The 27,554-nt window shown below is 46.4% G+C and overlaps 1 protein-coding gene across 1 annotated transcript; it reads right to left on the bottom strand.

Annotated features, from left to right (window-relative positions):
* Nucleotides 1-8,964: 8,964 nt before the first annotated feature.
* On the bottom strand, nt 8,965-26,229 carry ARHGEF33 (Rho guanine nucleotide exchange factor (GEF) 33). Its single transcript, XM_009572956.1, has 14 exons — nt 26,203-26,229; nt 25,114-25,278; nt 23,359-23,480; nt 22,286-22,428; nt 20,890-20,949; nt 19,459-19,674; nt 18,707-18,836; nt 17,242-17,374; nt 16,341-16,424; nt 15,365-15,448; nt 14,402-14,550; nt 13,338-13,496; nt 10,853-11,606; nt 8,965-9,110 (listed from the first exon to the last, which is right to left on the bottom strand). The coding sequence occupies exons 1-14, from the start codon at nt 26,227-26,229 to the stop codon at nt 8,973-8,975; spliced, it is 2,364 nt and encodes a 787-aa protein (XP_009571251.1). The 3' UTR covers nt 8,965-8,972.
* Between the last annotated feature and the right edge of the window lie 1,325 nt (nt 26,230-27,554).

Below are 27,554 nucleotides of genomic sequence, written 5' to 3'. Positions count from 1 at the left end.
ATAGATTGGAAATGCAGTGTACAGAAATGGAATCGCAACAACAGACATTCTAGTGGAAAAACCGGTTAACTTGCTATTCTTGTTTTAGTATGCAGGACATTGTTCTAAAGTAATTGGACAACTGATTGTACCAGAAAACAGACTTAAGAGACTTCTTTGGCCAATGAGCAGAGACTGTGTTTGTGTAATGATCAATAATGTCCAGTAGAGGAAGGAAAACAGTCTTGTATCCATCAGTTCCATACAGTGGCACAGTTTTTGGAATGAAAACATTATGCACTTTTTTTTAAATCTCAAACAGGGAACTTTATATCCTTCTTAATTTTCCTTTGCTTTACTCCCTGCTTTAAAATACTTTCCTAAAGTTATGAGAAGGACTGTGAGGAAGATCTGTGGTACCTAACCGAGCTAGAATTAAGGCAAAGCACTGTATTGCGGTCCTGTTTACAAGTTGTTACAATGAGTAGTAGGGGGTACCTAGGCTTCACCAAAGAGGTACTTTATTATTATTTTCTGAAATATTATGGTGCCAGTTCAAAAATAAATTTTTGCCAGGAAGCATAATGTCTAATTATTGCTTTCTTTAGATAGAGCAGATGAAAGTCTTACATCATTAAGATGACAGCAAATTTTTTTTAAAAAGCAGCACTATCATCTGAAGTAAATATACTACTACATTTAGAAGACTGTTAATCTCTGCTAGGTTATGTCACATTCTTTTTAAGGTTTACTGATAATCCATTTCATGGCTAGTAGCTATTCTTCTTCAGTCATGCTGAAAACAGTCATTTGTGAAAAGGAGCACTCACTGGTCAACTTCCATAGCTATTGTCATGTTTCACTAACAATAGATTAATCAGTATACATAGAATTGCCTTGCAGTTGCATAAATCATCTGTATATAGTGAACGTTGCATAAATATACTTGCAGATTGTTTTTAATTTAATTGAAATAAAGATACAGATATGTTTGGCTGACATATGTTAAATTATTACACGGACAAATGTACAACTCAGTTTTTCAGTTAAGCACTGAAGGGGATAAAAGCACATGTTGTGGTACGTATTTTTCCTAGTTCAGTGTATGTATTTTAGTAATAAGAGTCTAAACAGAAGTCAGTTTTGGCATGTGTTACAAAGTAATAATTTAGTAATATTTGAGAAGCTGGGTTACTCCCAAAGTGAATTATTATACATTATAAAACTTCTCACACCTCCTGTATGACACTTGTTAGAAAAATTCAAACTTATATTAATCTTTACAGTAGCTTTCTATGTCCAAAATACACATGATGGAACATGTACTGGTATAAGTATCATGACATGGATTATCCATAAACCTGTATACTGCTTTTCAACTCTAGACAATACTGTGACAGTAATGCATGGCAGTTATTGAAGAAAAGAAGCTCTATAATCTCCACTACAGTATGCATGTGAAGTGTAAAGTATCTCATCTTCAGTTAATATGGCTCACGGGTCAAAGTAAAATTCTATCACATTTCCTCTTTGGAAGAAGAATACATTTCAGCATCTTGGAAAGCTGTGTCATTAGAGATGGTGTTAGTCAAATGATGATGGAAATCGCCTTTTTTTAAGCTTTCTGCAATGCTGTTGATCAGTGCCCCTTAATCCTTTCATGTGGTCATTACATGTTAGAAAGTGTTCTGATTTCATCAACAAGAATGGCAGTTTTCGTCGGAGTCAAATGTTGAAATTTGGCAGTTATATTCCTTCTTTGATGTCTTTAACAACGTTGTTTTGAAATGTTTTCTTGGCAAAAGAAGAAAAAGTGAAGATCTCTAAACCTTGGCTTCAGAGGAGAACATTATATGGGAGCTTTGTAAAAACCCTCAAGCTACAGGAGGCATAGTTTAGGTTATCAGTTCTTTGGATATAAACGCCATGATGGGCAGGGCATACTGTTGGCAATGTCATCTAAATTACTATGTCAGCAGTGGATTACCAGGGGAAACTCCTTAAATTTAGACTTTCTGATCTGTATCTCTTCTGCTGTATGCTCTTGTCTGTGCTATTTTGCAGCCAAGGCAGACCGGGCAGAAGGAATGATCCAGTGGTTAGGTTGCTCAGCTAGAAGGAGAGACCTCACGTGGACCCTGCTAATCAACAGATTTCTTGAATGTCAGTAGGTCTTTGTTTCTTTTTGTGAAACGGGGGATGCTGTTTCACATCTTTGTGATTGAGGATAAAAGTCCTTTGCTGGTGGGGTACTTGGACAACAGGTGATGATGGTCACCATGCAAGAACGTAACTTAAATGTGCTTTGGAGCCCAGCAGAATGGGTCAGTCATACAGTGCACATATATGGTGTTGACTCAGCTGCAAACAAGAAAGACAGGGTGAGAATCAAACCTGTTGCGTTTAGAATAGGAGTTTTGAGTACAACTGCTAAGCCACTGGTTTGTCTAATGACAACTTTATTTGCGTTAATAATTATTTAATCTGGAATGACTTCTTATTTGGACCATTTTTGCATTAGTGACAATACTTTTTACATAGAAAATGAAATAATTTTAATGGTGCTATCTGTCTCCGTGGTAAAATGACCCTGGATGGTCTGGTGTGGCCTGGGATGATGATGTGGCTTGGACAATGAAACATGCTTGAATGGAGGCTAGGTGAGTTGCTGTATTACTCTAGAGTGCTGATGTATAGCTAAAAGTCAGTCTCAACAACTGCAACTTGTGTAGGCAGGGTTATAGAGATCAACAGAACTTTATAAGTACGGTCATTAAGAATTTGTGCCGTTTCACCTCAAAGTTTCTACTTTATATATAGTCTAGTGCAACAGTGGAGCATAACCTGGGTTTGTTCATTTTCTTCCAGAGTGTCATGGTTGTGTGTTAGCTCAGAAAAGCCCTCTGGGAATTTGGAAGTGCTAGGATTCCAAGTGCAAGGTCCTGCACCTGGATTGGGCAACCCCTGGTATCAGTATAGGCTGGGGGATGAAGGGATTGAGAGCAGCCCTGCAGAGAAGGACTTGGGGGGATTCGTGGATGAAAAGCTGGACGTGAGCCGGCAATGTGCGATGGCAGCCCAGAAAGCCAACCGTATCCTGGGCTGCATCAAAAGAAGCATGGCCAGCAGTTTGAGGGAGGTGATTCTGCCCCTCTAGTCTGCTCCCATGAGACCCCACCTGGAGTATTGCATCCAGTTCTGGAGCCCTCAGCACAGGAAAGACATGGACCTGTTGGAGCGGGTCCAGAGGAGGGCCACAAAAATGATCAGGGGGATGGAACGCCTTTCCTATGAAGAAAGGCTGAGAGAGTTGAGGTTGTTTAGCCTGGAGAAGAGAAGGCTCTGGGGAGACCTTATTGCGGGCTTTCAATACTTAAAGGGGGCTTCTAAGAAAGATGGGGACAGACTTTTTAGCAGGGCCTGTTGTGACAGGACAAGGGGTAATGGTTTTAAACTGAAAGAGGGTAGATTTAGACTAGATACAAGGAAGAAATTTTTTTACAACGAGGGTGGTGAAACAGTGGAACAGGTTGCCCAGGGAGGTGGTAGATGTCCTATCCCTGGAAACATTCAAGCTCAGGCTGGACGGGGCTCTGAGCAACCTGATTTAGTTGAAGATGTCCCTGCTCATTGCAGGGGGGGTTGGGCTAAATGATCTTTAAATGTCCCTTCCAACCCAAACTATTCTATGACTGTATGATTTTGCAAGTGCCGTGCGTTTACTTCTGTTCAGCATGCTGTATGGAAAGTCAGCTATCGTGCTGCCTGGTTGACCCCAAGGTACATGCTGTTGTCATGACATTCAGCAGCCCAGGCAAAGTTTTTCTATAACTGTCTGCTAACGGAGAATATTATCCTGCTTCAGGATTGATACCGTGGAAGCATTTGAGTGTTCCATCCTCAAGAACCCGTCTCCAGTGTGGGCTAACCTGTTTCTCTAATATGCCCCTCTCTCAAATTGGGGAGGGAGAGGTCTGTCTCAGTAAGAGTATGTTTATGCTAAATCAGGGAGGGAGAGATCTGTCTCAGTAAGAGTATGACACATCTGATGACCTGTGTACGTAACTGTCTGTAGGTGATCTTTGTATGCTGTGTCTGCAGTGGTATTCAGATTGCATTTAAGTGAAAATTTAATAGTGGTTGTTACCTTTTGGCATTAAAAGATATGTTCTAAAAATAATAAAAAAAAAAAGCCTTATGTATCCCAGAACTGTACACTTTTGAATATGTAAGATACATTGAAAGTCCTTGTAGTCTGAGACTGGCTTCCTTAAGCTTAAATACTGTGTGCTTTACATTAAGGACAATCATGAGTCTGCTACAGATGTAGGTTTTGCTGAGGATAGTAAAATACTAAAAGACACAGTAGCGTGTAAGCAGAGGAACCATATGGAGTAGAAGACAAATAAGCAAGGTGTACGTATAGTAGGGGACACAAAATAGCATCTTACACCTGTGGTGGTCTCTGCCACAGGATTATTCATTGTAGGTGTTACTCCAGCTCTGTATCTTTCTGTTACAACTTACTGCATCAAAGGATCTGCAGTCTATGGGTAAATACTGTCTCTTAAATTTTACTGTATGAATTTTTTAGGTAGGTAATTTCATGTAAGAGCCTACATCTCATCTCCCTGTTGAATCAGATCACAGTAAATAAAAAGACATTATGTTTAATGTCTTGTATCTGGCAATGGGCAAAACATCTGCTTTCAAAGAACAGAGTGAATAAATGAAAACCACTTGCAAGTAGAAACTGCTTAATATTCATGGTAGCCTCCTCCATCTAATCCACCCCACAAAACTCTCAAAACCAAACAGCAGCCAAAGACAGTACTACGCATGCCCCAGCTCCTCTCCTGTTTAGGCATGAGCAAGGGGCCCTAACAATTTTGTGTAGTTTGGAAAAAGCAACTGGATTCCTTGGAACCTGTTGAAGTGGGTTTTGCGCTTACTGAGGAATATTTGTACTTGTACATGTACATGACTTGTACTGAGGTGAAAATGCTCTAAGAACTTGTAGAAGAATCCAGGATACATTGCAACTCCGGGGGGGAAAAAGTAGGAGAAATTGCCTAAGTTATATAAACTTAGAAGTAGCCCCAGTTATGCTGTCTTAGAGGAATGAAGTGGTGAGAGGATATGTTTGACCAGCACTGAAAGTCAAAGTTACCCATAATCTGAGAAGAGTCTAGGGTGGCTGACTTAAGCAGGGACTGTGGGCATGGAGAGGTGATCTAGAAGAGTCACAGCTATGATGAGAGCATGTCCTGTTGGGGGCTGTCTCAGGCACTGGCAGTTCCCCAGCAGCTAGCTGATAGGCATGTTCTGCATCCATATGATTGAAAGGGATTTGAGGAGGAAGCACCCCAGTAGATTTGCACAGGAGTAAAACTGCATTTGGGCTGTTGATTCAAAACTCTGCTGGCATACTCTAATCTCTGAGACTGATGTCCTCAAGTGACACAATGCTGCAGGGAACTACAGAGCAGTAGGAGGAATGCTACACGTGCTTGCAGGTGCCGCTTGGCATGGGGAGATGTGAGCACCACGGGCTGAGTTGTCCCTGTTTGTGGCGTCATTGTTTTGGAGCTGAAGTCTGACCAGCTGTACAAGCAGAAGATTATTCGTGGCTCTGCCACTTATATGATGGTCAGGAGGCTTGCTGTGTAGGGCTCGAAGTTGCCATAAAGCCTACAGACCATGTGATAACAGCTTACAGAGCTCATGGCTTTACCTATGTACGAGGAGTGCCTGTTCGAGAAATTCTCGCTAACTTACAGGTCGAAAAGGAAGATGTGTAAAGGGAAAAGGAGGATCAATGCATATGTATACCAAAAATGAGAATGTGGCATAGGTAAGATAGTGTTGATACTCAGAACTGGAATTAAATTTTTTAAAAAAACTTGGTATGTGACAGATGTTTGTGATATACAGGAAGATATTAAGATCTCTTTCAGAGTTGGATAGTTGAAATTACAGTGGTGTGTATGTCAGTGGAGGAGGCTCATGAGATTTTTTTGTGAAAGCTCATGTGTCTGTAACAGAAGCAGCAGAAGGAGTAAAGGAGATGGAGGAAGGAGCTGAAGAAATGTCACAGTGAGCTGCACCAACAACAGGATCTTGACCAGAAGCCTGGAGAGTGAGTCAGCTGAGTGCAGGGTAAGAGTCTTGGAACCACGTGTATGGAAAGAGTCTTCTCGCATGACTCTGTGTGCAAGGGAACAGGATTTTTTAAGTAATATTGCCTTAGGGACCTGCAAAACATGTTTCTTCTTTTAATGGATGCAACCTTATGGCTGATTCAGTGCAAAAGAGACAATAGCATTACTTAAAAGCAACATTTATTTGGCACAGGAAGAAAAATAATCCAGAGCACACACGTATATTAAAGGTGAAGTTGATCGGATCCTGCAAGAGGTTGTGTGTTTCTGTGTAGTGCTGAGCATCATTCATTCATTTTATATACATTTGCAGATTCTGAGCAGGTACAAGGACATTTCAAATTATAAGTATAGGCCTGGAAGTAAGAACTCATACAGGATCAGAAAGAACCATCAATTCTCACCATGCCTTAAATCACTAAAACAGAAGCTAAAATCCACATGCATTTTACAAGCAAGGGTCTGACACTTTGGAAGGATTTCCTCACCCAGGAGATGTTAGCAGGTAGGTTTTCCCCTTTGTCCTCTTTCTGTCCTGGCTTCTGCCTGGCAAGCGTGAGGAGCAAGTTTGTTTTATGAAGGATAGAAGTGTCGTCATATATGAGACCAAAGACACAAGTATCAGAGCCCTTGACAGCATCAGTGCCTTACAGTGGAAACTTGTCCATATTGATATAACTCTGGTTCGATGGACAGAAAAATAGGTCTGTCTATGGCTGATTCCTTTGCAGAACAAACAGGTTTTGCTGATGCTTCAGATCTGGCTCTTCTTACATATTTCTATCCTGGCCCTGCACTCTCTGACTAAAAGCTGCGAAGTCCTAGGAAGTGTCTTTGTGATGCAGTGGCTGGTCAGCGTGGAGCGGTCCTGACTGGGAAGGGCCAGGGAATTTGTAATTTAATGAGGATGTGAGGGAGATGGAAAGAGATGGAAAGGTTTTTTGTCATTAAAAACCTTAAATTAAAAATCCTCCCAGAATAGTTTCCAAAAGCTGGGGGGGGGGGACGACACACGGAGAAAGGATGATACCTTTTTTCTTCTTTGTAAGGAGAAGTGGATTTTGGGGAACTATTTTGGGTCCAGTAAAATTTATGGGGCAGGCATCAGCTAAAACATTTTAATCTCTCGGGTTTTGCTTGGTCACTTTCTTTAAATGTTGGGAAAACTTTGATTGAGATAAAGGATGGATTTTGTGTGTCTTAGGTGGATAACCCTTTTCACACACACCTCTTCACAACCACCAGAGGAGGAAAAGCAGATGGTAGATGCAAGTCAGTTGACACTACGGGAGAGCTATAGGCCCTGCATCTGCAGTGGGTGTTAGCCACTGCAGCCAAGGACACCTGCTCTGGGGCCTCCCCGTACCATTGCCGCTGCCAGGAGAGCCATGCAGCATGATGGATGCTCTTTTCTTGGCACCAGATTCAGTCACCCTTGCACTGGTGTTGGAGTCCTAAGCCCCTAATCTCACAGCCTTGTGTATTTCCGCCGAGACATTGCTGTTGGCCCCACGGAGACAGTTCACAACTTCTTCAGGTGAAGCTGTTCTTTATGGCAGACCAGTGTCCCAACCCTGCCAAAATAAGGTGATAAAACCACGTTTCCTCTTGAAACTGCCCTCAGCATGCCCCAGCTTCAGCTAACACCATAGCCCTGATCCAACAGTGTTCTTACTGCTGGGATGTGACTTGGATATCACACCAGAGGGCTGTGTTTCTCTCCATACTTTCTTTTTAACAAAAGCTATAGTCTTCTACAGAGAACAGCGTTACTGAGGGTTTGTCATGTTGAGATGTGAGGAGGATGGCAAATATGTGGCCTCGCTGTGGGAGGAAGAGTATCCTTGCACAAGAAGGAGGGCTTGTGACTTTGAGCGTGGGGCACCGTCGACTTTCCTGCCCTAGAGCCAATTTTTAGCTAGAACTGCTCCAAAGCAGGGTACTGCACAGATGGGGCTTGTGAGGTGGTGTCAGGCCAAAGAGAGTTAGCAAAGAGTATTTCAGGTGTATTACAGACGAGGAGCCAGGATACTGGTTGACTGTGTCAGTGTCTGCATTGATCCACAGTGGGGATAAGGTGGAGAAGAGTCTTTGGCAGGCCCTGGGCTCAGCCTGTGTCACCTGCCTGGAGACGCAGGCAATTCCGACAGCAGGAGCAGAGATCCATACAGCAGGAGGCAATACAAGAAACAGCACACCACATAAGAGGTGAAGGACGATTTTGGGGAGTGATGGAAGTCCGAAAGAAAGGATGCTGCTGATTAAGTAGTACAAAGCCCAGGTGCTTCAGCTTCTCAAACCAGCAGGGTAATGCAAACTGGCATCCTGGAAGACATCTTTGATGGTGGTTTTTCTTTGGAAAGTGGAGGAAAGAGGGGAATTTCAGACTTCTAGCCAGCATGCCAAGGCTGCAAAGGTAACCCCTCTGTTGTGGGTGAGCCCAAATTAGACCTGGCTTGAATTTGGAAGAGCAAAGATGTATGGCAAATCAAGCAGCATTAGGGGATGAGGGGGAGGAGAAGATAGTGGGATTTGGCCAAAGCTTTCCAAAACTCCGAGAAAAATTAAGTCAGGCAGGGGTGAAAGCTAGCAAGTTCCTGTGCTTATTGGACCTGCTGGCTGAGCTCCACTTTAACCCATAGCTTGGCCCTGCCCTGTGCTAGGAAGAGCAGGATGCATTTGTAAGGCAGTTGTGACAGTCTCCTCTCCCCCACCCCTCCACCTACTGTGTTAGTCAGGGAGGATCTTGGGGCCTTGCTGTCTGTCTCCACCCTCAGGGACCTGGGGAAGCACTGTCACGCTTAGGCTGTGGCCTGCCTTTCTTGGGGCTGCTTATTTCTTTTTGAAGAGCTTGCGGAAGGAGCTCCGGAAACCCCCCTTGGGCTCGTGCCGCGGGTTGTGGTCGCTGAAGGATGTTTGCTCATTGTCATCCTTCTGGCAGAACCTGGTGTTGTCTTCTGCATGGAGCTCCTAAAAGGGAAAAGACAATTTAACCAGCATTTGCAACCTCACATCCTTGTCCCCTTCTCTCTCTCTCTGCGCTAGGAGGGACCTGGTGGGTGAGGAGGTGCTGGCAAGGCTGGGAGACAACAGGTCACTTGGGCCTTGGCAGCACTGGTACCTCTGCAGAGAGCTTGTTGCTGGCTCTGAGGCTGAGACAGTGGCAGAGGAGTGGAAGGATAAGCATTGTTAGAGGGAACTGGAGCCTTCCTTGCTAAGCTTTTTGTTTAGGGGGAACTTACTAGCCCCTTTTGGCAACGAGGGAGCAAGCCAGCATGGAGAGTTGAAGGAACTTCCCACCCTCTCCTTGCTCATGAGCTCTGTTTACCCTAGGGCAAGGAGGCTTCAGGCTTCTGAGCTGATATGGTGTGAAAGACTCTTCTGTTGGCTCTGCTGCTGTCTGGTTTTATATCTGTGGGGCAGAAGGCTTCATTAGCACACACACCTTGCAGTAAATGTGCCACTAAAAGATCTTTCCCCCTTTCAGGAGAGTGCCGAGTTCCTTTCAGCAAGGCTCTGGACAAGTCCCTTTTCTCCAGTTCTGCCCACCGCTGCCATGGTGGTCTCCTTTGCTCTGTGGGGGAGAATATGTCCTGCAGTTCTGGACTAGCTCCACATCTGCACCCTGCTGTGGGCCACAGCTCTGTGCAGGTGAGTGCCAAAGAGCTCACGGGCTCCTTTTTCTGGTGGGGCTGTGTCCCCGTGGCTCTTCTCCCTCTGCCTCATCTCCCCTGCTCAGCTGTCCACCACCTTCTTCACTCACTAGGCTTTTTTCTCTCTTTTCTTTCAAAGTGTCCTTTCTGCCTTTTCAGTCAGGCTGTTGGAACATTCCTTCCATCATCACCTGCATCTACAGCCTCATCTGCATCTTGCCTCATACAAGGCACCCTGGAGAGTGTTTCTCTGGGCAGCATTGAGAAAACTAGCTAAGCACCTCACAGCACCCTCACTCCCTTCCCCAGGAAGTGTGAAGGGCATCTTCCCTCCTGACTGTGACAGCTCAAAGCTGACTCTGAGCAGGCACTGCAGACTACAGAAACATTGTTTCTGCAAAACTTGGTGTCTCTGAAGGGCTAGAGTGCCGTCTGCCATGCCAGTGGTTGTCTGAGGGACACGGTTGCTGGGCTCTGTCTGTTTTCACTTTAGCATGGGTCTACGATCCATGCAACAAACACAGGTGAAACAAAACCCATGGGCCAGATCCTTGCTGGTGTAAATGGGCTGAGTTCTACAGAGTCGTGCTGGTTTACACCGGCTGAGGATCTGATACTAAATCCATTGGTTTTCTTAAAGCAGCACTCCTCACAGCAGGTGGAAAGGCACCTTTTAACTGGGTGCCACCCTATAGCACTAATTTCAAACAGCTTTGCACCTACTTAATGACCCTCATCAGATACAACATTTACTTGTGGGGAAGCTCAGTGACAGCTAGAGACACGAGAGGCTAGCTTGTCTCAAGGGTTTTCTAGCTGTCACTCAACCAGTTGTGTGCCTCAAGCCCATGCTTGTCCCCCTGGGAAGATGTGTGTGAAAAGGAGCTGTCTTGTCCCTCCCTTGGGCATGTATATGCAGATGAGGACTTTGAATGTGTGGACTTGGAAGCTATTTTGTCATGTTCTGCCCTAACTGTATCTCAGATCTTTCTCCTGCTGCTGCTGCTTCTGCACCACCATGTGCCTTTTTTTTTTCTCCTCCTATTTAAGCCTCCTTACTTCCAAAAAGCTCTGTTTTTCACCCGCTCCTCTCTGTGGGGGGAAGTAGCTCCTTTGGGAGCTTCGAGATGAGGCTGAGATCATGTGAGGCTGGACATTCCTCTCCTGTTTCTGCTGCAGCCGGCTCCCACTGCTGCTCCGTGTGCTGTAGAGTCTGGTGCTCACGCCCTCAGCGCTCCTCGGCAGCTCCTTCAGAGACCTGCTCAGCTGCTTGCCTTTGCTGTGGAACATCTCACGCTTGTAAGTACTGCTGCTCACGGGAGTGCAGCTCTTAGGCAATGGCTGTAAGGCATGATCTGTCCTCTCTGGTTCTGATGTGAAGTTAACAGGCCTAAGGAAGCAAATGTCTAAGCTGGACTCGGAAGAGGCTGGGGAGCAATTCTCAAAGAGAGCGAGGTTTTGGAAAGCATCATCTTCATAGGGGCCTGGCAGGGTGAAAACCTCCCCAGGGTAGTCAAACTCTTCGTAGCTTGGTGCAAAGTTCCTCGCATCCTGCAGCAGCTCCACAGAGGTCCTGATGGCTCTTTCAGTGTTTACCACTGCATCAGCTGGTGGTGCTTCATACTCCATTTCAGGGATGGATTGTAAGGGGACTGTCAGAGCCTTGAGTTCCTGCTCTGTGAGCTGAGAGGATGCAAGGATGTTCTCTGGCCTCTCATGTTTTCTACTTTCCATTTCCCAGTCAGGGGGCTTTACAGCCTGGATGTTCTCCATCATGGTTGGCTGGGGTTTCTTCATCTGGGGCATCAAATGCCTTAAAAATAAGAAACAAAACAAAACAGAAAAACAGAAGGAAGTGGAATACTAAAGGATGACTGAGAGACAGCAATGACAAGCCCTCCTCCCTCCTCACTCCCCCAACGCCATTCTCTTGCTTTTAAGGCCAAAAGGTATTTTCATATCTTGGAGAACAGTAACAGAGCTGCCACTAACAGAAATTGCCTGGCTGGGTTAGCAGGAGCAAACTTGTGGGGGTAGAACTGCTTATCCAGTAGCTTTGGCTGACTTTTGTACTCTACACGATGAAATGAATAGAAACAGATGAGAAGCCAACTGCTCCATCTCTCACCTGTTCATCTGCATTTTGGATTTTTATTTTCCTTCTCTTTCTGTAATGTAGCGGCTGTGTCTTACTTTCCTGTTGTCTGATTGTCTTTTCAGGTAGACAAGGTTCCTCTCTTAGGTAGGGTGACTCTGTCCCCAGAAGTGTGTAAGGAGTACTTGGAGGGCTCCTACCCTCCGTATGTTCCAGGTAAGTCAGCAGAGAGTACTGCATTGGATATGAGGTATTAGGTGCAGGGTGGGGCCCTTAATGAACACTACTTAGAAAAGTCCCACTGTCATCTTCTGGGGACATAATGAATGAAGTGGGGAAACAGAAACCTTGTGATGTTCAAGACGTGCAGAACTCTACATCTGGGGCAAGATAACCCCATGCATCAGACCAAGGCTGGGAGATTTGGGTTGAGCAGCAGCCCTGGTATGAACTTAGGGTTATAGCCAATGCCAGGGTAAAGACGAGCTGACAGCATGCTGTCATAGCAGACAAGGCAAATGCTGACCTGAGCTGTATTAAGTCAGGGTTTGCCTTGTCTGGAGGCTATGGTCTGCCGAGCCTGGGGAGTTATTTTCCCCCCTTTTGTTCAGAGCTGATGAGGCCCTACCTGGACCCATGTTGGGTCCTCAGTTCAGGATGAATGTGGGGAAACTGGGGAGGCGCCAGCTGAGGCTACCAAGATGGGGCCCTAGAGCATCGCGTCTGTGAGGGGAAGGAGATTGGCTTGGGTAGTCTGGTGATAAGGAGGCTAGGGATTGATCTAATAACACTACCACTTGAGGGGGACTCAGAATGATAAGCCAAACTCTTGTTAGTGTCAAATGATGTAAGGAAGCACAACAGCTATGAATTGCTGACATAAGAAAAAAGGCAAGTCTAGTGTGCTTCTCTGATCATCATCTCAGTTGGCATGTATCAGTAGGCTAGAAATGGCCAAAGATTGCCAGGTGCTACCAGTAGCCCTGTTTTTCTTGAATTAGTCTTGTGTCTTTTTGAACTCATTTGTACTTGCATCTTGTGATAGCGAGTCCCATCATTAAATGACGTGCTGTGTGGAAAAGTACTTTTTTTGCTAGTCTGAGACCTTGGTCATGTTTCCTAGCTCTTGTAATGTTGACAGTGAATAATGCGGAATGTTGCTATGCACACCACTGCCAGGCCTACACAAATACATGTCCTCCCTGGTACACTGTTAAGACAGCTAGCCAGAGCATTCACAGCCCTGGATAGGGCTCTGAAATGTTTCCTGCTTGTAAGCCACAGGGTAATGGATAGCAGGAAGGAGCCAGCCCTTCATCTCTCTATGCATACACAGGGAGTAGTCTTGGAAATGACAGTCTGTAACTGCCTAGTGTCCCTGGCATAGTATGGGTGAGGAGAGAGTTTTCAGCCTACTTTGAAATTCTTCTACTAGGACAATAGGCTTACGGGGTTGTTGTGCCAGAGGAAGGTGCTGGTGGGAACGACTGTATTGTCTCTTCAGAGTGGATCCCGCTGTCCCTGATAGATGTCGCACTGGGTGTTGGAGAAACCTCTTGGCTCGTACACTGGGATGTGAGACCTTTGTACAGCTTCACCAGGGATGACCTGAGGGAGGAGAAATCCATCGTCGTGCTAAGAAATAAGGCAGGGAATGAGCACGAGCATGTAGAATCACAGAAAACAGGGCTGGGAGGGACCTTAATATTCCCATTCACCTCCTCCCGCCCCAAGGAAGGACCTGTTCCACCTAGTCTGTCCCAGTCAGCAGGGCGTCCTGCTTTCTGTCCTGTTCTTAATGCCTCTCCTGATAGCAGTCCCTCCCCAGCAGTCTGCTCCAGCCCTTTACCACCCTCCATATTTGGAAGCTTCCCTTGAAGTTTGATCTTGTTGCACTCCCCCAGTGAATCATCACAAGGAGCAAAGGCAACTGGATTTTGATTTTAGTAAGAAGTCTTGATTTCAAGGATCTCTTCTGAACCACAACTTGAGAATCTACATTCAGGGTCATTTCTGTCACAGTTCATCTCAAACAGGTTATAGGAGGCTTTTGTTTCTCCCACCCCACTCCCCCAGTAAAATAAGATAACACTTTCTTTTTTCTTTCTCAGTCTTAGCCTATGAGGGCTTCAGACAACAGTCTTGGAAGTTCACCAGGGCCCTGAGCTGCCAAAGCAACTAAGTCCCCATGTATTCTCCCACTGGGGAGTGACTTTGCCATCAGCTTAAGGAATCAAATGTTCCCATGAAACACGTGGCTGCTGTGTTTAGAAGGATTAAACTGATTTTCCTTTCACTCTCAGAATTAGACAGAAGGGCCCACCCTAAATGTGACCTCAGTTTAGAGGACAAATGCCAATAGTGGGCCTTCTCCAGCATTCATATGCAAAGGGCTTATTTTTATTTCAACAGAGCAATGTGCCTGTTGATCTTGCCTGGACCTAAACCCCCTATTTAGGTCCCACACCTCCCTTTCCCTGGTGATAGAGAGAATGAGCTGATACTGTGCTTACTTCTTCAGCTTTTTCCTCTTCTGTATAAGCAGGTCTTCATTGCATTGGAAGAGGAGGCTATAGTGTGAGATGAAAACGCGGAGGCGCTGCACACACACCAGCAGCAGGTAATAGTCAGGATGCTCTTGCTCCGTGAACTTCAGGACATTCTGGGGCACAGAGGAGAGCAGGCTGTTTGGAGGGTGTCCTAACCCTTTCTGGGGAGAAACTGCTATTGGGACCATGGATTAGTGTTCTGGAGTGCCCATGGCACTGCCCTGTGGGAGCATGGTGGGAGCTCTTCTACGCAGCACCAGTGTCTGAGGGACTTGGACAAGGCCTGCCTCCTACTGCTCCAGTGCAAATACACAAGTAACCACTGTAAATGTAGTCGTGGGATGCACTGTGTGGGTGATGCACTGGTTGAGTTTAGCATTGGATAAATAAACTGATCTCTTGTTCTTGTAGGGCTTGCTTTCTGTGTCATTTGCCTTGTCTGAAATGTTTTAGTACAATTCAGATAACCTTCCTGTGAACCAGAACTCTTTTTATCAGCAAGCTCTGTGTAGGAAAGGTTGTTGGGCCCTCGGAGCCTCTCAGTCTCTCAGCTAACAGGCATGTGGACCACTCAGCAAAGAGGACAGCTCTGTTACAGGAGTTAGGTCGGAGCTCACAGTAGATGTGCCCCATCTCTGGCCTCCTGTTCTCCCAGAGCAGCAGGCAGCAGAGCTTTTGGCTTCCCAGGGGACACAAATTGGTTCTGTCAAGCCAAATGGAGAAACTGGCAGATAGAAGCAAGCTTCAGGTGAAAATGATGAAAATTAAGCCATTCTCAGCTGACTTTCCCTTTCAAAGGTTTTTTTCAGAGAGCCCACTGGGTTAGCCAGAAGTCCTGTAGCATACAGGCCTGAATACCAGCTCTGAGTTAAAAGTCGCATGTTGTGGTAAGAGTTCAACAAGACAGTTTCCATCCTGGGGCCCTACCTGTAGATGAATAAGGTATTCAGGGATTCGCTGGACTATATGGAAGAACAGAATGTAGAGATCAGACTTGATTTCTTCTTCTACCTGAAATAGAGAAAGTGACTTCAGAGTCTCTCCCACCCATAAAACATGTCTGCTTCCAAATGATTCTGGGGCTTAATGAGTAGTTATGCTGTAAGTAGTTATAACAGTTCACAGGAGCACACCAGTCAAGTGGCAGTTGTGGGTGACAATACACCGGGTCTTCATCTTGCTTCTGGAAGGGATATTTGCAACTCCTTCCACCAGCAATACTAGTCCTAAGGATGAAATTCCTTAGGTTGGGGATTATCTACGAGGGATACTCAGCCTAATTAAGTAGGGGTGTATGTTTAAAGTGCACTAGTTAAGCTTCATTGAAATCCCAGGTAGTCGCTGTTGTTCAGAATGAAGTTCTTAGTTTAGGCCCAAATGAATTGAACAAAATGAGATTGACTTCTAAATTAAGATGTCTTGGAAGTGAACTGCTGTGGTTTAGTTATTGCAATTTAAAACTACCTTTATATTTAACTTTCCTAGTTTAAACCAAGAATCAAGGGTGTGAGACCAAATACTTGAAGCTGAACAGTAGAGACTGTTTTCTCTCTAAAGCACATACAGCCTCACTTTCGGTCTCCCTGTTTGGATGAGTCCTACCTTTTCCATTTGCCTGGGACAGGTCTGGATAGCATGTGCATAGACAAGCTTTCTGGGAGATTTGATCTGAGATATTATTTCATGTCACAGCAGAAATATAGCTTTGATCACACACAGTAATGAATACGTTAAAGCTGCCTTTTGTAGGTGCACGTCAGCCATGGCAACATTTGGGAAACTGGCATTTGGTAACAGAACAAGTGGATTGGCAGAAGAGTCCTATCGTGGGCAGGCATAACAGGAAAGAGATACAGGCTTGCATGTTGCCATTACGTGTCTGTGAAGCAGGCAGGAAGTTTACCTCCTTCAGGATCACCACGTGGATCAAAGAGATGCATTCTGGCAGGTCCCTCAGGTAAGCAACATAGTAGTCCAGAAAATTATTCTTACAAAAGGAAAAAAGAAAAGAACAAAGAAACTTAAGAGAGATTTTTGGTCATAAAATCAGCCAGAACAAGAAACTGTTCATTCCCCACCATCAATCCTGGGAGCTTATCAGTGCAGCAGAGCTGCTAACTGTATGAAGCTTTCGGGGCTTGGGACTTCTCAAGAAAGGCCGTTTAATAAAATGTGTTCAGCTGTTGAGCTCAGTGTATAAAGCTTTATAGCAGATGGGAGGGGTAGAGAGGCTGGGGAGGAAGAAGCTTTTCTTATTTAAGACTCTTAAAATTTATAAAGCATCAGATGAGTTTTTACACATCCTTGCAGGAGAGGTCCCACTGCTCGCCGGGGGTCCTTCGCCCTGAGAAGGAGGTGCTGTTTTACTTGGGGCTACAAACCATATAGGATAAGGGGCCTGCCCACTGGCTTGTCATAACTCTGAGCACAGTGTATTGGGGAAGGAGGGCATGAGAAACACGCTCTTTTCACACCCTCACTGTGAATAGACATCCAAGCTGTCAAGGCTCATGTGTGGCTCCTGCAACCAAGTCTAGGTCTCGTGCATTTATTATAGGGCCATGCTATGTGGCTGCATGCCCCCAGGTGGGTCTGGCATGTGGGCTCCCTGACCAACCAAGTACTATAACAAAGGAGCTACCATACACCGGGACTCTGTTCAAAGGAGGCTGGCTGAAAGGCCTTACACTAGGCACAGCTTCACAGCACAGCCCCTCTGTTGCAAAGCATCTCGGCTGACCTGTGGGCCATCAGCACAACACCATGAATCATAGCAGAAGAGTCCAGGGAGGTCTGTAACACACCTCATCATTTGTTAACTTCAGGAAGATGTCTCCTAGGATCCCTTGTCGTGGCCAGCTCAGGACTCGCTCCTGTAGAGCGTGAAGTAAATCGACATGCTGCTGGACCAGGTACCGCAAAGAGTTGGGGAAGAAACTGAAGAGAGACGATATCAGACTGGTTACACAGAGCAGAAGCTCAGCCCTAAGTATGTGCTGCTGAAGTGTGCATTCGTGGGTGGTCAGCACAGGCTTACTTTAAACACAGGTATTATTAACTACTTTTATTGGAGTCCTGGCTGCACCAGGAGGCCCTGTTTTAGCTGTTATGTACATGCAGGTACCCTCTCCAGTAGGCTGTTATTAGTGTTTTGAAGGTTTCTTAGGCTGACTCTCCAGTGCATTGTGTAGCTGACCAGAATTTGCTGAACTAAAAAGCCCAAGGCAATGCTGCTGTGGCTAATGAAGCAGGACCATGGTCTTGAGCCACCCCATAGAATGCTTGGAGGAGAGCTCCCCGGCTTTGTATGTTGTCTCATTTGTCAGGCCCTTTAACAACCCTTTGATGCAGAGCTGGTCAAAACGTGCTACTGCCTTTCTGTGATTTCATGCTGATTTCATCCAGAATCAGAATGAAGATATCAAATATCGAAATATTTTGCCAGATGGAAAGGTCCTAGGGAAAAAGAGTAAAAATAAAAACTCACTTTGGACCATCATACTTCAGTTTGAACTGTGTGTGTCATGTAACTGCTTTAATGAGTCCACATCAACCCATGTACCACATGTCCCACAGTGGACTTTTGTAAAATGACTCCATGGATGTGGGACTCCTAGGGACAGTGGAAAGAGCCAAAAAAGAGAGAGCTAGCACGGACTGGGCTCCCCAAATGTGCTTAGGGGCTGGGAACTCCCAGGCTGAAGCTGAGTGAATGGGGAGAGCTGTAGCAGCTATCCCATCCTGGGAACTAACAGCTGCCACAGGGAATGGCCTTTGCAAAGAGCTGGGTTTAACTGCTAAGCTGGGTCAGTCCCACTGGTCTTATATCTGTGTGTAAATACGTGTATATGTCTGTATATATTGATACCTGATGGATGGCAGCCACTAGCCAGGGGCTTATGCCCACAGCAGCTTTTAGAGCTGGAGCTGTGAACTGGGAGAAGCAGGCAGTGAACACACAAAGCTTCATTCCCACCCAGGCAGGAGGCATGCGAAACAAGAATAGGAGACTAATGGGACTCAGAAGGAGACTGAAATGAAGTAGTAGTGAAATGATTTGGGATGCAAAGTGGACAAGATGCAAGGACAGGCAGGAAAGTCTTTAATCACTGTAAAAACCTTCCAGTGCCTCCAATTTTCAACTAGAAAAAAGCTCTAAGTATTCAAAGATCTCTGTGTGGATGAAAGAAAAGCGTGAGAGAGGATGATGCAGAAAGAATATTGACTGAAGAAAACTCCCCAAAAGAGAGAGCGTACTAAATCAAATACCTTCTCTCTTTGGTGCTCCTTTTCACATCTGGCCCTTGCAATGTGGCCTTGATCTTCAGGATTAGAGAAAGGTTGATGACGTATTTCCTTTCTGACTCCAGCAGCTCCAAAGCGATGTTCTGCCTTTTGGCTTCCAGAAGATAATGGTTAAGTTTAAAAATAAGGAAATATTGATCTCAAGGACAACCTCATGTTAGACTGGTGATCTGACATTAAATCATGAAAGGAGAAACTGTCGAAAAGTGACACCAATGTCTTGTCTTCGTGTGTCTACTTTCCGCAAAATAGAAAATTGTAGCCTGATGCTACAGCATGCCCCAGACATGACTGTAGCTGCAGTTTGCTAAGAAAGCTCCAAAGCAAATGTGTTTTCCCCTATGAATACCATTTTTTTTCTAAGAATAACAAAACAAGCAATCAAAGGCAAAACAACTCATACCAGAGATTCGCATCCAGTTTCCTGCTTTTCACCTGCTTAAGCAACTACACTGTCACAATCCCATCAGTACTCTGAACCTGCCAGGTCTTGGAAAGGAGAATGGGTGTCCTGGGTGCAGAGCGATTCTGTCAATGGCACAGACCAGCAAATACAAAGCCCAGGAGTCTTGGAGACTGAGGCCCTGAGACATCCCCCCCTAGCAGGAGAAACTGGATTGTGTGTCTCTCTGTAGAAACTGATTACCAACCAGCTCACACCAGGTGTGAATGCAGCTTTGAGCCTCTCTGGCTAGAGTTTTACACTCTGTCCTTACCAGCCAAAGAGGGTTCACATATAATGTTGTCTGCTGAGCTGTATCTGCTTTGACCCATGTCTTTCCCTCTCTCTGGTTGCTCTTTGGAAATGTATTCATCTCCCCATTCCTTGGTGTCCTTGGGCTGCTTCCACACTGTTGACGGCAGATGCACTTTAGACTGCCCCTCTGTTGTCAAGGAGGGCTTGAGGCTGTCGTCTGTCTCTATGGTTGCTCCTGCAATGACAAACAGCTGTATGGATCTTGACATCTCAGTTGATGGGTTATGCTACAGCAGGCAGCTAACCTGCATTATCATCCATTTGAAGTACTGGAAGGAGAGTTTGAAGTATTCTTTGTGCTTCACAAGGGCTGTAGCCTTGTAGCATTAATTTACAAATGGAAGTGCAGTTGGCGAGCACTTTGGCAGAACAAGGTTTGCACTCTTCCAGCATTTATTTCAGGCCAGATAAGGTCCAAAATTAGACACATGTTAGAAAAAAAAACCCATATATTCCAAATATGGTTGCACTTCAGGGTTTTGGGACACTTCAGGACTTGGTAACATGACACTTATTGGCAGGTATTGAAACAGAAAGTATTATAATTTGGATTTAAATGCCATTCTTAATGGATGTAAACTGTCATGGCTCTTAACATTTTTGTTACTGTGATGTGATTATACAGCAGCAGCAGGACTGATAGTCTGAGGCTATTAAATCACAGAAAAGGTAGGGGAGGGTGTAGGTGTGTTGGAGCCATTGGGCTGGAATTGCTTTAATGCAAACACTTTGAATTTGGGTTGCAATGGATCATTTTCCATAGCTTTTGTTCTCTCTTTTTTTCAAGTGGATTCAAGCAAAAGAGCCATCCAGAACAGTGAGTGCTTGTAGTGAACAGTGCAAATATCTAATGGTTTTTCTCATGTGTCCTTCTGCTGGCCAGGATCCTTAGTGTCCCCTTACTATACCCTTCTCTTACTTCTGACCAATTTTTATTTTTGCCAGAAAAACTTCTCTGTTACTATTCAGGCATGTCTGGAATCTGGAAGCTGGTGGGCGAATAAACAGCTCACCAGTTCTACTGGTGTGTAGTCACTGCAAAGACCATCTCTCCCCAAGCAGCAAAATGGCACTCTCATTATTCTTTGCCATATCAGTAAGCCTCAATTCTTCTTTTCTGCAAAGGCACTTAGAACCTCCGAAAGCAGCAGCAGAAAGGCTTTCCCTGCCAAATATCAATCCTTTGCATTTTTTGTCAGGTATTTGGCACTTCAGGGACACAGGTTTGCCCTCATATCTCAACTGCAAGTGTGAAAATGGAGGTACATGGCAAAGTGAAAGACATTCCTGTGAAATGCGTTCCCTGAAAGCGTTTCTTCAGTGCAGTAAAGCAAGCACTCTAATTGAATCAATGTCCTACTGTTTTTTGACAGTTCGATATTTTTCCTACCTGGACCTGCTACGACTTTCACACTTCCTTCTCCCATTGGCATGATCCTGGTGTCAGACACTGTTGAAGAACAAAGGGAAACTTTACAAGAGAAGACAGCTGTAGAGCAGGCTTTGTTCTGCCAAGCCCAGTCAGTATGGTTAGATCCTCCAGTCTTTCATTTTTACTATGGAAACACCCCTGTTAGATCCTCCACTAAGTGGCTCTTGTTGCGGTCTTTGTTTCAGTAGCACCTGCTGGCAAGCTAATGTGGGGTCCCTGTTGTGCTTGGTACTGTATGACTGCAGAGGAATGTGAGCAGTTCTGGGCTTGTCCTTGCTTAGTAGGTGCACGTTGGGTAGAAGGCACCCAGCAGGCAGAACAAGAGGATGGAGGCCTGACACAGAGACACAGCTGCCATTCTGGGTGGAAAGGAGCTTATTGAAGAGTGGAGGGGTGAGACAACTGGAAAGAAAGGGGCAGTGGGAGAAGTGGGTGAGAGAAGTGGATGTGCAAGAGGGATGTGAGGGAGAGGGCTAACATAGCGCCTCAGAGTAGGGCAAAAGGGGGCCATGACTGGCCAGATTCCAAGCAGAACAGAGTAGAAAACAGCACGTGGTTTTAATGTAATCTCTACCTTTGTTGACATTTTAAATGTATATGTTTTTAGTGTCTTCCTATCTGAACAGCAAGAGAGTGATAGACCAGTTTAGATCCCCAAAGTTAATTATAGGAAAAAAAGGCTCTGGTCCATCACCTTTTCTTTGATTCCAACCTTCACAAGTGTTTGGCAGTTGACTGTGTTTTCCTGGTCAAGGTGTAACCCTAGCACCATGGGTTAGCAGCTTCCACAGCTAACAAGGGGCAGTGATTCTCCTAGCAGTCTGTATATGCAAGGAGCAGTGATACCAGTAGCCTAGTGTGTATATGTACGAGCTCTCATGTCCCCTTGTCAAATCAACCACTGGTATGGCCCCTTAATGACACCAGGTGTTCTCTGTCAGCCCAATCCCCGTGATCCTCCCTTCTGTGCCCTGCTCCCTTACACAGAAACAAATCCACAGGTTGTAGTATTTTTATCAGGGGCTCCTTCTTAGCTCTGTGTCTGTGCCACTAGCATTACATGGAAGAAGATCCAGCCTGCTTCCCTTTCCTTGGAGGAGGCAAGCAATGGCTTTTGGGACAGTGTTCACAAAGCACCATCTCCTGAATCCAGGCTAGCACCAAGGTTGCTATCCTGAGACACTGTGCAGATGTGCATGCACAGACCCAGGAGCGCTGCTGCTGAGGGGAGCACCTCCATTCTCTTTTTGTGCTGCTGGCACCTGAGGAAAACTTGGTGTCCTCTTACCCTAGTGACCTTTTTCTGGATTTTTTTCCTGATGAAGGCACTGAATTTGCCTACTCTATTTCCTACCTTTTTCGTAAGTCATGTTGTGTAAAAGACTTGTAAAATCTTCATTGATCAGCACAGGTTCTGGGAGGTTGATGGATCGAAATGGGCTGCCCTGGAGAGGTGTAGGCACTGTCTGTGACCCATGATCATCCTTCTGTGCTCTTCTGTACAAATACAAAGAATGAGACAGTTGGAAAGTACAAATGCGATAGGTGAAGCTCCTACACTACAGTTGTGGCAGACACCAGTATAAGTACAAACATAGAGTCAGAAGTAGGACAGCTCCAGCAGAGACCAGGAAAGGAGTTGGCTTTGATGGAGTTGGCTTTGATGCAGTTCATGAACAATGTTCTGGAAGTAACTTCCATTGGCTATAGGAGAAGGTTATTTCAGATCTGTTCTTTTGCATATTCATCTAATTAAATTTCATCTAATTAAATGGCTTAATTAGCTAAGGGGCTAGCCTAGATTTGCAAAGCGTTTGCTTCAAGGCAGCTATACACCCATCATCAAAACTCTGTTTTCAGAAGGAGGCTAATCAGGGCCAAGGTGGACAAGCTGTCTGCTTCATCGCAGCAACAGTGTGGCCCAGCTGTGTGCAAACATGCTTCTGCACGACCCTGCTCAGAAAAGAAAAGGCTGGTGACAGGAAAGCAGAGCATGACTGCACCATCAGGAGCCCACTGAGTCCTGCACGCTTGGAAGGGGAAACTGCAGTGCTGTTGTCTGGATGGGGGTGGTTTAGCAGGAATAGCTTGTAATAGTGAAGGCTACTGACTTTCAACAATATTCCTGCCCCACCATGTCTCTAGCAGGTCTGTGTGTTTCACCAGGCCCTGATTTCCCTGAGAGTTGCTGGGGCTATTTTGCTGTTGGAATTCCAGTGAGGTGTTGGTGTTTTTCTGCTGTGTTTGCTCTATGGGGTATGTGTCTAAAAGCCTGGGGTGAACTGAAGGCTAGAGTTTCCAGTAATAATCAGGGTTGATACTCATGTCCAGCCAGGGAAAGATTAAGAAATTAAGCTATAAGGAAATGAACAAAACGGACACCACTGCTAATTAGCACTTCTGGAGCCCTAGAGTTCAGGTCCTTACTTAGCTTTCACTTTCCGTGATTCCCGCCGCTTCTCTTGCTGCAGCTGCTCAATTTTCTGTTGCATTTCCTCCTGCTTGGCACTGATTTCTTCAATCATTGACTTTGCATCGCTCAGCTCCTCCTGAGAAACAGGCAAAAGCACAGCATTCCCAGGGTGCCCATCAGCCTTACATAGCACAGCTTTGAATGCTGGCTGGTGTGCACTAGAAATGCTTCAGGGTGCTGCAGAGAGTGGCTCTGTGATTAGACAGTCTTCCTTTCCAAGTCTAGTGTGTGTAATACATGCCAGGCACAGCATGGTAATCCTTAATTCAACTACAGGCAACTCACCCAAGCCAGCGTGATGTCACATGGTTAAGGCACTGGTGGGAGATGGAGACATAGGGCTTCATCCACCACCAGCTGAAAGCACTGGGAGGACTCCTGCCTTTAATGGCATTTGGAAGTGGGCCTGAGGAAGCATGTTTCCCTTTGCAGTTCTGCAGCATGTGTATTCACATGTTGTACTTGATTCACATCCCAGTGTGATCACTCACATGTATAAGCTTTTGCCAGTCAGACTTTGGAGCTGCCTTTTAGCCTGGTTTCCTATGGAAATGAGGCCCTCTGTAACCTCCCTGTCAGCATGTCCTCCCTCAGGCAGTTTCAACCAAGCCTTACTTGGATGTAGAGCTCTCTGATGCATGAAGTTCCTGCAGATTTCATCAATGTGACCAGCAGGATGGAGGAGACTGACTCAGGAGTTTCTTGTAAATCAAAGGAGAGGGATTTTCCCCAAGCAAGAAGGTGGCTTCACTGGGAGCTCAGTGTTTGGACAGTCAACATAGGCATGAGGTAGAGGGTAAGCAGCCTTTGCCCCTCTTGTTGCTTGCATAATTCCTTGTATCTGGATTTTAAAACCCCTTTTTCCCCCATAACAATATCCTGGATAACCCTACCTCTGGTTGCTTTGAGACCTCTGCCATGTGCCCTTATACTTCTTGTTGTCTCCCTTGCTCATCTGGGACCACAGAGCTCCTTTTGCCTGGTGTCATCTATCTCTCCCTGTTAGAGGGTCAGTAATGGGCTTTTCCAGTAAGTAGCCCTCTTTAACTTCACAAGGTATTATTGACTTAGCAAAACCCCACGGGGAAAATTTACTATAAAAACAATAAAACAATTCCTCTGCCTGCCTCCTCACAGGCAGTCATCCAGTTTCTGCACAGAGACGCTGGCTGGTTTAAAGTGTACATCAAGCCTTCTTGCTAGGCTCTCCCTCCAGTCCTTTGTCTTTATCCTCTTGGGCCAGATCAAACCAGGCAGCACTTCCTCCCAGCCATGTGGGAATGCAACTTCAAAAGGCTTTAGGGTTTTGTGTTAATTCCCTGCTCCCCAGCAGCTTTGGTTCCTGCAGGAAATGCAGAAGGCCTGACCCAGGGAGAGGTATGGCACAGTGGCCCAGCAGCAGCCTGTGAGCAGGCCATATGCCCGTTGCATGTGTAGCCCAGCACAAGGGTTGCTTGTGCCCAGAGTAGCTCGCAGCACTGCCTCATGGCCTGTTGAGAAGGCTAAAGTGGCCAGGGCATGGGCTACCTTTGGGTTGGAGTAGTCGGGGGAGGCACAAAGCCAAAGGAAGTGCACCAGATACATCTGAAACAATTGCCAGCTCATTTTCTTTGCAAGCAGGAAAGATGGATGGAGGCAGGGGAATGCTGCCCCATGTCACTTGAGCTAATGTCGTAGGTATGCAGCCCCCCCGCAGGTCACACTCCTACCTTGAACGTGTTGAGGGAATTCTTCATCTCGGCCACTTTCTCTTCCATGGCACAGCGGCAGCTCTTGACCTTCTCCTCCAGGGCGTACTCGCCATGCTGGATTCGTGATAGTTCCTGCATCGCTTCTGTGAAACCCGCCTTCAACTCAGAGGCTAATGCCTGCAACTAAAGGAACCACAAACACGGTGGGTTCAGTCCCTCCTCCCAGATGCAGGTGGCTGTGTCCCCGAGGGTCACCCATGGTTCAGAGTGGCATGAAGGCTGGGTGTAACCCATCCTGTAAGGTGCTGTCCTCTTTCTCCTCCTCCTGTCATGGCTGGGAGACATAGGGGGAGGTTCGGCCCCTGCTGCAGCCTCAGTACAGGGTAGGAGGTGTTTGTCTTGGGCAGTCAATGTGCCCCTTTTTAGATTTAGAGTTTTTCCAGGCTCCCTGGCAGTTTGCAGCCTGTCAGTCTGTAGAAGGAGAGGACAGCCTGAAACATGCCAAGAAGGTTTGCAATAACAGCAGCCAGATTATCAATCCCCAAAGCAGCTGAGCAATCAAGAACACGTCCGTTTTTGAGCAAGTCCTCCTCCCCTACATGCTCGTGGGGCTGGTGTTCTCCCCAGACAGGTCTAACACCTCCTTGCTCTCCAAGGGCTGTGGAGAAGCTCTGTCCTTGGTCAGTGGGCCCTTTCCAGGGAAGGAGGCAGCTCTTTAACTCGTGATGGGGAGGGAGCGGGAGGTTTTCCCCTGGCATACAGCGACACTATGCCCACTCTCCCTGTTTTCTGTCCCTAGAGGCCCTAGCGCTTCTGGAAGAGCTCACAACCTAAGCTGGAGGCAGCCGGTTGGTAGCCGGGCGAAGCAGGAGACAGACCAGGGCAAGCCAGGCTGGCATAGCGAGCAGACAAGGCAGGTGTGGAGGTGGGCAGTGAGGGGAGGTAGGCAGCTTGCAGAGGGCTAAGCGGGGACACCCTCTTCGGGGGCAGCTCAGGCTGGCAACCCTGAACTCTGCCCCCGCTGCGGTGAGCAAGGCGCTCGTTCTGCCTGCACAAAGCCCACAGCGAGGTCGCGGCCCAAGGCGCTTCGGTACCAGTGGTTTTTACCTTTACAACAGAAATTCGGCCTAACATCTGGTTATAAACTGAGTCCAAAACTGGAGCACTGATGGTAAGAGGACAGCCACCCCGGGGAACTCAGGCGCTTGAGTCCTGTAAATGGAGCAGAGATGGCTTCCGATACCTCGGGGCAATGGCATGCACCATCCTCCTCTGATCAAGACTGGCAGTGTCTTTACAGAGGACATCTGCCTGACATCCCCACTCCTACCCCAGTGCTTACCCCACAGTCCCCAGTCTGGTCTGGCTGGACACACGTTCCCAGAGCTGCCTGGGTAGGAGGAGCAGGACTGACAGGAGCTGGGACAGCTCAGAGGGGAGCAGGAGACTGAGGACTCCCCAAGCCAGCTGGAGCTCCAGACCCCTTGGTTCAACCGCTTCACCCACCCTTCCTGGCCACAGTGGACACCTTCCTGTGACACTCCTGTGAGTGTAGTCTGAAGGGTTAGAGGGGCTGCCTGGGGCCATGGCTGCTTAGGGAGGCAATGACCATACTGCTTCTGATATCTCAGCCTAGGGGCGTGAGGCAGATGGTCATCAGACATCATCAGACATCCTAACATACACGGCTGGAGAAGTGGGGGGATATAAAGCACTGCAACTGTGCAAAATATTAATATTCCCATCCCTGCTCAGAGATGCTTGCCACATTCCACACTGAGCTGACATTGCCAAGGCAGAGTCTCCCTGCTAGTGTGTACCAAGGCTAGGCATCACATGCTTTCCTCCAAGTGCAGAGGGGAGATTTGTCAGATCCATCTGTTCCAACTGAAATGGGCTATTCTATTCTATCCTAGGCTATCTATTTTAGAGATCTGCTTCAGGATGGAGATGTCACAGCCTCAATTCTTGCTAGCAGTGGAGCAGTCCAGAAGCTGGCCCTGGAGATAACAATGTCTGGGGAGAATAAGCCCAAAATGAAATGTTTCTGCCCACAAGCCTGGCCATATCCTCCCCGGATGCTTCCAGAAAGGGGGTAAACTAGACAGATCCTTTGTGAAGGGTACAGGGATGGGAGTCATTGCTGATCTAGAGGTTTCAGAGTCAAAAACTGCTAGGCATCAGCAAAAGTCAGCAAGAAGGGATCATTGCAGAGACTTTGGTGCCCATGTGCACCGAAATGCTCTGTGAAAGCAGGCAGCCAAAAGGAAAACTTGGACTAGAGGCTGGACTAAATTATCCTCTCCATCTAAGAGCAGACAGTCACTTGTTATTTTGGGGTTCGCTGTTGGCCAATATCTGCTTTTGCAGTCACAGTGCTAGCATGGTTTCTTTGTGTATCCTTCCCAGTGCTCCAAGACCCCAGCCTGGGTCTGTCCTGCCCTGTACATCCTTCCTTG

Source organism: Fulmarus glacialis, unplaced genomic scaffold, assembly GCF_000690835.1.
Source record: "Fulmarus glacialis isolate BGI_N327 unplaced genomic scaffold, ASM69083v1 scaffold15132, whole genome shotgun sequence".
In the NCBI taxonomy this organism is placed as follows: Eukaryota; Metazoa; Chordata; class Aves; order Procellariiformes; family Procellariidae; genus Fulmarus; species Fulmarus glacialis.
This window is presented reverse-complemented; position numbering and strand designations above follow the sequence as displayed.

Bases quoted from the DNA above. Each gene is read 5' to 3' on its own strand.
- ARHGEF33 (XM_009572956.1), bottom strand. From the start codon at position 26,229: ATGTTAGGCCGAATTTCTGTTGTAAAG. The intron at 25,279-26,202 runs GTAAAAACCACT...TGGTTCCTTTAG, and splicing joins GCCGAATTTCTGTTGTAAAG to TTGCAGGCATTAGCCTCTGA. The intron at 22,429-23,358 runs GTAAGGACCTGA...GTATTTGTACAG, and splicing joins TCACGGAAAGTGAAAGCTAA to AAGAGCACAGAAGGATGATC.